Raw genomic sequence first — 9,267 nt, 5'->3', positions numbered from 1 at the left:
GGGACCACCTGCCCAAGACTCCTGAGGACTGACCCTGCAACAGCCTGGTGATGAGCCCGGAGTGGGCCTCCCCGGGGAGGTGAGACCACAGGCCCAGCCAGGACCTTGACTGAAGCCTCAGAAAGACCCCGGGCCAGAGGACCAGCTGAGCTGTGCTGGACTCCTGACCCACAGGCACTGTGAGGTAATACACGTGTGCTTTTAAGTGGCTGCATTTCAGGCTAGTTTTCCTATAAAGAATATCCCAACTTTACCTGGAGATTTATTCTTTGGTGTCCAAATGCCCCAAAGTAGACATGTTCAATCCTGAACTCACTATGCTTCTCCCCTCTCAGGGGTGTCTTCCTGTCCGTCACCACCCCTCCCCTCCTACCCCACCCCCTATCCCCTGCCCCACTCCCGGTTGCCTGAGTTAGAACCCTTTAGGTCCCAGTCCTCAAATCTCCACTTAGTCATTATACCCTATGGATTTGAGTTCTCTAGTGCCTCCCTATCTTGTGCCTGGAAACTCATCATGCATGTCCTGAATGTCTTACTGGCTCCCAGCCTGGTTTGCCTATCCAGCTGCTCGCCTCCATGCTACTGTGCACCCTTGCTCTTTCCCCAGTGTGTCCCTGACGCCATCACCCACTGCTCGAGCACCCCCCACCAGAAGCTTTAGGAAGAGCCTGGGCCGGCCAGGGCTTTGGGCACTGTTCCTGTGCATTGCCATGGCTCAGCTGGGCCTGTACCCGAACTAGGCCAGCTTCTCTCAGAGGCTCCAGGGAGGAACCATTCTGACTTCCCAAGAAAGGCTTCACAGGGCAGGGGCAGCCCCGCCCTCCCCTATTCAAAGACATTGATGCAGCTGCCAGGGGCCCTGTGCCGCCACCTTGTGGACAGGAGGAAACCACCAGTCCCCCTGCAGCTTGTCTGGCTTGTGGACACCCTGTCACTGAGTGGGATGTTTTCCTTGTTAGGATCTTAATGAGCGCTTTTCTCAGTTCCCCGTTCTATCTCCATGGGGTCCGGGTCCTGACTTAGACCCTATTTTTCTCTCTGAACACGTTAATCTATACTTTTTAATCTTTCGTGTTTTCTGCAGTTCTTGGAACAGGATTGGCCCTGCTGCCTCTCAGTTGAGGGCTTGCCCTTTGAGCACGAAGCTTGTTTCTGGCCAGTGGAGCGGCCACCCGCCTCAGGTCACATATGAACATGAGGGGAAAGAACTGGCCAACCTGGACCGGGGCTGGGGCGGGGGGTTCGGGTGGAGCGTACTTAGGTAAAGATGGAAGATGAACAGTTGCCCGATCATCAGGAGGCTGATGAGGTCCAACACCAGCACCAACACCGCGATTGTCACAAACACTGGGGTCTTTGCCTTTAGGTGGAAATATGGCAGGAAAAGAAGCCATGTGTCCTGACTGGTGATGTCTGTGGAGAGAAGACAGACACAGGCATTCAGCGCCTACTGTCATGGCAGCACCTCTCCTCAGGTGAGCACCACGGACAGAGCTTGGCAAGGAGGTGGGGGGGGGGATACCAGCCTAAAGCAGGTGACCACCTTCCTGTCCAGGTGAGTATCTCCCAGCCCAGGAGAACTCTCCCTCCCCAACCAAGTGAGCACCTGCCTAGCCAGGTGAGCCCTTGCTCCTTACTCAGGTGTGTGTCCTGCCTTTACCTAAGTGCCTTTGTAGCCCCCGCTGTCTGCAGTGGCCGTTATGATTCCTCCTTATGGGTCTAGAACAGGGGTGAGCAAACTTTTTGACTCGAGGGCCACAATGGGTTCTTAAACTGGACCGGAGGGCCGGAACAAAAGCATGGATGGAGTGTTTGTGTGAACTAATATAAATTCAAAGTAAACATCATTCCATAAAAGGGTATGGTCTTTTTTTTTTTTAGTTTTATTCATTTCAAATGGGCTGGATCCGGCCCGCGGGCCATAGTTTGCCCATGGCTGGTCTAGAAGGTGAGGCTGAGGGAGGGTAACTATGTCTAGGTCACAGAGCCTGACCCCTGTGCCTGACCCCCACACTCACCCTGTCCTGCAGGCCTGCAGCCTGGCCAGGCCCTGGCCATTCTGTACTAGCCACTCCCACACAGCCCTGGCAGGCTGCAGCCACCACGGGGTGGGGGCATTTCTAGGGCATGGTCCCCAGAGCCGCTCACAGCCACACTGCTCCCAAACATGAAGTGTGAGAAAAGTCTTGAAGGCTAGTGTGGGCGGAGCAGCGAAGACAGATTCCAGGCTGAAGGGTTGACTAAGATAGAGGAGAAACCTGAGGGGAAGCTACCAGAGCAGCAGCACGTACTTTGGTAGTGGGGATCCGTGCGGAGCACACGTGGGTCGACATGATGCTGGATAACAATATATAACAAGATGGAAACAACACAAAGCAGCCAGGCCAATGCGGATGTTAAGGAGCTGAAGAACCACCTGTGGGAAAAGCAGACACGGCTCAGAGCTGGGACAGCTGCCCTGAAGCATAGTGACCAGCATCAGCCCATCCCCATGTGTGGGGGGCTCAGGTGCCCAGGCAGCATAGGGCACATGCCTGATCTTGGCACGAGCAACCCTGACCTTGAACGCTGCTCTGATTGCCTGGTAGAGCTCAACCCTTCGTTCTCATGCTGTCTTGAGCATTTACAGTGCTAGGTGACGTCAGTGATTCGTGACCACTGACCACACTTACAATTTTATGTTGCTTCACAACATACTGATGGCGACCTCATTTAATCTCCATCAGAGATTGCAAAACGGGGGACCACCCTCAGCTCACAAAGGTAAACTGACTCCCCGAAATGGGGTGTTACCTTCCCAAGCGGCCTGGCCCACCTAGAACTTCCGGGCAAGATTCCATGGTGTCTCCAGCCCATGGGCCAGCCTGCTTTTCCCTGCTCCCCCTTATTCAGGCCAGGGCTCCCTCCCAGCCAGGACGCCTTGCAAACATCCTCTGTGCTTGGGGCCTGACAGCTCAATGGACAGAAAGCGAAGGGACCCAGACCAGCAGGTCACAAACTCTCCAGCCTAGTCCGTGCCCTGTGGAAGGGGCTGCTCCTCTCCAATGCTAACAAGGGTCTCCAGCGATAGATGTTGTGAGGATGGACTTCACATGGCATGTTCAGGGTCGGCTCCATCCAAACACGTTTCAGAACCAGACAGGGAGACAGGAGGGACCCTGAGCTCCATTGTACCTAACAATGGCACACAGCCCCCTCTGCCCATGACCCCCCACTCTAACCACGACGCCCCTAGCCCGCAAACCCTACTTCAGGGCCCCCGTTTACCCTCCCCTACCCCCAGCTCCCTCACCAGTAATTCCTGCTCCCAATACAGTTGTTGAGCCATTTGCAGTGATGGTCAAAGCCAGCGATGCATTTGTTGCAGGCCCGGCAATGTTTGGCTTTCTCGCTCCTGAAAGGAAACGTTTGGGAGAAGCAGCTTGTCAGCAACCTGTGCAGGTGAAGAATGGGGTCAGAGGCCCCTCAGCCAATGGAGGGGAGGGGGGCGGGGATCAGGCGGCAGCAGACCCAGTCAGAGTGAACCTGTGTCCAAGTGGTGGGGCTGCTCCGCTCGGCCACGCCTGCCACGTGGTGCCAGGGTTTGAGGCCTGGGGCCAGGGCTAGGATCTGCCCTGAGCCCTGGGCCCCACTACCAGGCTGGCCACTTAAGTTCCCAAGCCACGGGAGACCCAGGTACCTGACCAGCCCTGTGGATCACTGGGGCGGGGGGCTCATCTGAGAAAGCCCAAGAAAGACAGTGCTCCCTGGCTCCTCGATCAGCCAGGGGCCGGGGAGGCGGTGTGTGTCTGAGGTCACAGCACCAGCCTGCTGCATGTAAACAGCCCCTGCTTCTTCGGGGAAGCAGCATGGCACTGCCCTTCATGAGGGGCTATAGCGTTAAACGTGGCAGTCCACCCAGTGGGTGCAGGCCTTGGTGCAGCCTGGCCTTATGCCCCAGCACTCACACGGTGACCCTACATAGGCAGCAATACAGATCTTCTATAACATGGAGGTGTTTGGATCTGTCGAACGTGGGCACTGGTTCACTGTAAATCTTCTTCCTTCTCACATTATCCTCTCCCGGGTCGATGGAGACACAGACGAGGTACACTATAACATGGAACAATAACATCCCGCCGCTCACCTGTGGGAAGAGTGTCAAGGAATAACTGAACCCAGGCCCCGCACAGCACAGCACGAGGTGTCCAGGCCCTGGCGCCTGACCAGAGCTGTGGGCACAGCTAGTGGCAGGGACCGAGGACAGCCTCTCCTGCCCCTCATTTCTCCCTCCAGGAAGGACAAAGCAGACCTGCTGGAAGGAGGCTTTCAAATTGGGACACGGTCCTGCAAGGGGCCAACAGGTGCATTTCTAAGGGTGTGGGTCCCATGAGCTTCACCAAGGGGAAGGCCTGTGTGCCCAGGTGGGCACCAAGCTGCACTCTGAAGGTCGTGGGAGAGGGGCAGCCAGCCTTATTGGGGAACGGACAGGAGGTTGGCCAGGTGGCTGCGGGGCATCTTCTCTGGGAGCAGGTGAGGCTGGGACTGAGCTGTGTGGCCCAAGGCCTTCGCTCCTATGACTATGCTCCGCTCACACACCAGACCACTGCCAGGGAGTGTGAGGGCAGCATTCCCTCCACTCGTACCCTCAGCCTCAAAGTGGAGGTGCCAGGGGCACCGGTCCTGGGCTGCCCAGTCAGCTCTGCAGAGCTGCCAGCGGCCAACTTCCCAAGCCTTTCTCAAACTGCTATGGACAGGCATTCTCCCGGAACCTGTCCCTTGAGAACAAAGAGGTGAGTCCTCCAGGGGAAAGGGACTGTGATTTCTAATCCCTCCCCACCTACACAACAGGCAGGTGATGCCCAGTTAAAGGATACTCCATAGACAATGTTCTTCCACATGCCAGGCAGCATGGGAATAAAAATGCCAAACATGGCTAAGGCCAAGGTCACAAACATGGCCCAGGATACTGCCTGGTATCCGTGGAGAGGCTTCGACCAGCCGTTCACTCTGGACAGGCGAGGCGGCAATGTCTGCTGCGCCCTGCTTGCGGATTCTGGGAGGACTCTTCTCTGGCTCCTGCCACAGCTGTCCATCTGCAAGAGGATAAAGGGGAGCCTGGCAGGCCACGGGCCTCCTTCCCACAGCCAGGCGTGTCAGAGAAACCCCAGGGGTTGGAACCCACCACCCTCCTCTCCTGGGACCACTGGTGGTAGCAGAGGTGGCACGGCTGGAGCTGGGCTGGAGCAGGCAGAGGCGCTGGACAAGGGAATCCAAGGCGGATCCATCCAGGCAGCCACGACGCAGCTTTGGCCAACAGCTCTTGAGGGAATGTGGCCCACAGGGCTCAGGAAACGAAGGGGCACCCTCCCACCAGCACCCCAGGTGTGGGCCCTATCAGGCCCTCATGGCCAGGGAACAGCCTACAGTGATGCAGATAGCTTAGGTCAGGGTCAGGAGCATGGCCCAGGCCATCATATAGGAGTGGCTTTATGAACAAGTCCGGGTCTTGTTCATAGAGGTGCCTGGACTCATCAGGAGACCCATCAGTGTGAGATGAAAACCTGGGTCAACACCAGGCCCTCATCCCCGGGGGCAATGAGGCAATGCAGGAATACAACTGCTGGTGTGATGAGGTGATCTTTTATTCTATAGAAATCCTCCCTCAGAATTCTTCCTGCAAGTTCCCCTCTAAAACACAAACAGACACCAGTTTTGCAGAGTGTTCTGTGTTATTTCTTGTGCAGGGACAGGGAGGGCCTGTGACCTCTGGCCATCTGGTATCGCCCAGGTAGAGAGGGTGGGAGGGAACCGGGGGCCCTTCTGGGCAGTCAGGGGGGCAGGAGCCCCGGGAAAGGAAAGGACTGGGAGTCAGAGGGACCACGGAGCATTTGAGATGTGGGGGAGAGGTGAGTGGTATTTCACAGCTGCTACAAGTGGACTTTCAGAAAAACTCTGCCACATTATGCCCTGTGCAGACGTCATTGTCTGTTCTGAATAATATGTATAGAATATATAGTTGATATTAGGAAATATTCTCAGCATTTTTCTTATTACTTATGAATTCCCTTGGGAATTTTCCCAGAGCACATTTTGGCTGCTGTCCACTGCTTTTGGTCATCCACTGTGGTTCTGAGTGTGACAGCAGGTGGACATGGGGTCGAAGTGGCTGCAAGCTTACTTGGGTTTCATGACAATCTCAGGGTGACCTGAGAGGAAATCACTTATAAAACCAGAGCAAGGTACCTATGAGGGGGTGGAGGGTTGGGGAGAACACAGAAGGTAATATTAGTATAAAAACATGATTCCCAAGTTAAAAACACCATGCTGATATAAGAACCAACTAACTGAAAAAAAAAAAAAAAAACAACAGACAAAAACCCCAACATAGCCAAAAATCAAAGTCCAGAGAGGAATAAGAAAAGAAAAGAAATAAGATTACCTACAATAGATGGATACCTCAAAGTTGTAACTGGATTCAGATTTTGTACAATTTAATACAGAGCAAGTCTACAAGTTCTGAGAATCTCTGGAACTTAAAATAGACGCAGCCAAAGTATCACAAAAGTGTGAGAGCAAACTGGAAGCTCCTAACATGTGTGAGAGTGAAAGCACACGGAAAAGGTTCTCACCATGAAATCGGAAAATTACCCACAGTGGTGAGCAAATGAATCTGCAATTACGTCTGAGTCAAATCTACAAGGGAATCAAGTTGGAACAAAGCCTGATGGCAGAGTTATCAGTCTTTGCAACTGTCACAGGCACCCTTGGTCAGAAGGCAGAAGGAGAGCAAGACGGCATCTGCCAAAACTATGAGCACCAGGCATACACTTACCCCCAGCTTCTTAGGACACATAAATGAAAGCAGTGACTGAAGCCCAGAGCGCCCCCTGGCGGTGCTTGGGGCTTTCTCAGGAGCTCCAGCAGGCTCCCTAAGGTGTTGGGCGGAGCTCTGGCTGGCACTGATGGTGGTTTCCCAGGATGTGGTGTGGGACCCCTGCAGGCTCTGCTTGGAGATGTCCTGGGCAATGCTTGGGGCTCCCCCAGTCCCTCTACGAAGCTCTCGAAGGTGTTGGGCCGAGCTCTGGCTGGAACTGATGGTGGTTTCCCACAATGAGGTGTGGGACCCCTGCAGGCTCTGCTTGGGGGTCTTCCAGGCAATGCTTGGGGCTGTCTCAAGTGCCCCAGCAGACTCCCCATGGTGTTGGGTGAGGCTCTGGCGGGTGCTTCTCTGAGCTCCCCATGGTGTTGTCTGGGGCTTCTGCAGGCACAGCTGGGTGTTCTCACAGGTACTGTGCGGGACTCTTCCTGGTGCCGTGCCTGGCTTCCCAGCCGGTTGGGTTGGGCTCTTCTGGGCACTACGTGGTTCCCTCACAGGCTGCATGGAGCTCTCCCAGGTGCTTCGCTGGGCTTCCGCAGCTCTGCACAGGACTAAGGGATGTAAATGGATTCTGTAGGTATAAAGGGTATGGATTGCTATTCCCCACCTTATGGTGCTGCACACCCTCATATCAGCAGGATCTGCACTCATCCCATTAATAAAAGCCACGTGTAATTTTCACACAATTTGAAATATGTGCAAAAGGGAAAATGTGTATTTAGTTCAAATTCTTATCTCTTGGGAGATCAGTTAAAAAAAACTGAGACAAAATATCTGGCTTCCTGTTTATTTCTGGGTTGAAATTGGCACAAGTAAAGTGTGCTCCCCTTGAGTGCTCCCATGGCCTCTCTATGTGGACAAAGTGCCAAATCTGGAACAGCCCCTCCCCCCACCCGAGGGAGTAACTCCAGGGTAATCAGCCTCCCATCCACCCAACCACCCATCCATCCAACTTCTGATGTCCATCTGCTTGGGGCCAGTCCTTGTGGGAAATACCACTTCCTACTGCAGACTCAGCTCTACCCCACCTGCTCCACACGTAGAGAAATGAAACAATAGTGCTGTCCCATCTCCAATGGCACAGACCCATTCCTCTATACTTCTTAAGGGGAGGTGTGCTGGTGAGGACCCCAGGACTGGGAGAGCAACACAGAAGACAATGGCCAGAGCAGGCTCATTCTCTCTCATAAAGCCCACTTCCCACCACCGCCATGCAGCCAAACTGCTCAGGCCCTAGAGCTGAGAGCCAGGGAAAACGCTCTTCCTTCCTGTCCTGCCTAACACACAGCTTTCATATTGCCGCTGGATATGAACACACACTCCACCACACACACACTATCACACACATATACACACCACCACCACCACCACCACCACCACCACCACCACCACCACCACGTACCATGTACCACGCACACACCACCCCAGCCCACACACACCACACAAAACACAACACATACACAAATACACATGCCCACACACTACACAAACTACACACACATACACACCACATAGGCCACTCACTGGCATCTTTATGACACTATGACCTCTGTGTAAACATGTATAAACCCCGTCACTAGACACAGACCCCAACATTTATGAATCGTTAATTTGCTGGGTCTTGGACTATCTTTCTGGACCTCCAGTGGCTAAACCTGCTAGTCCCCTGGTGAGGACAGAGGAAGAAGTGAAGCACGCACCTCCCTTGCAGCCACACACACTCTCCTTTCTCAATTCTCAAAGACGTCCTGACTGAACAAAACAGTGTGCACGATCTTACTCAGGCCAGGCCAGAATGAGGACATGCAACCAGTCCACAGGACCTCCCTGGTTGACATGGCAACAACATAGACCAAGGCACCTCATAAAGCCCAATCTCTGGTTGACATGGCAACAACATAGACCAAGGCACCTCATAAAGCCCAACCCCTGACCATGCCCATTGACAGTTGTGGGGGAGTGGAGGGAGGGTGGGGACAGCCCCTGACCATGTCCATTGCCCATTGCCAGTTGTGGGGGAGTGGAGGGAGGGTGGGGACAGGCCCTGACCATGCCCATTGCCAGTTGTGGGGGAGTGGAAGGGGAACTGGAACAGATCCTGTGGAGACCCTGAGGATAAGAAGCAGGGGGCCTCAGACAAGCTGGGCTGGTGGGCAGCACCACCCTTCATCACCTTCACTTGAGTCCATTTTACATGGTCCTCAGTTCTACCTAGAATGCTTCCTGTCACAGCCCCTCAGTGACAAAGCAGCCAGCTCATGGCCCCCCCGACCTCCTGCTCACCGTGGCCCAGGAGTCAATCCCCACTTTCCTCGTCACACTTGACAAGTCAGCTGTTTTGCTCCAGGAGCTGAGACTCACATACTCTGTCCAGGGTGTTGGTGCCTCTGGGTCAGATCTGGGGACCC

The 9,267-nt window shown here is 54.4% G+C and overlaps 1 protein-coding gene across 1 annotated transcript; it reads right to left on the bottom strand.

Annotated features, from left to right (window-relative positions):
• Positions 1–1,113: 1,113 nt before the first annotated feature.
• On the bottom strand, positions 1,114–6,896 carry LOC102435147 (probable palmitoyltransferase ZDHHC11B). The gene is made up of 6 exons (XM_023761855.1): positions 6,815–6,896; positions 4,857–5,075; positions 3,948–4,126; positions 3,293–3,394; positions 2,292–2,416; positions 1,114–1,413 (listed from the first exon to the last, which is right to left on the bottom strand). The coding sequence occupies exons 1-6, from the start codon at positions 6,833–6,835 to the stop codon at positions 1,178–1,180; spliced, it is 882 nt and encodes a 293-aa protein (XP_023617623.1). The 5' UTR covers positions 6,836–6,896; the 3' UTR covers positions 1,114–1,177.
• Between the last annotated feature and the right edge of the window lie 2,371 nt (positions 6,897–9,267).

This window comes from Myotis lucifugus, unplaced genomic scaffold (genome assembly GCF_000147115.1).
Source record: "Myotis lucifugus unplaced genomic scaffold, Myoluc2.0 scaffold_220, whole genome shotgun sequence".
Classification (NCBI taxonomy): domain Eukaryota; kingdom Metazoa; phylum Chordata; class Mammalia; order Chiroptera; family Vespertilionidae; genus Myotis; species Myotis lucifugus.
The sequence above is the reverse complement of the archived record's forward strand: the minus strand, read 5'-3'. Positions and strand labels throughout refer to the sequence as shown.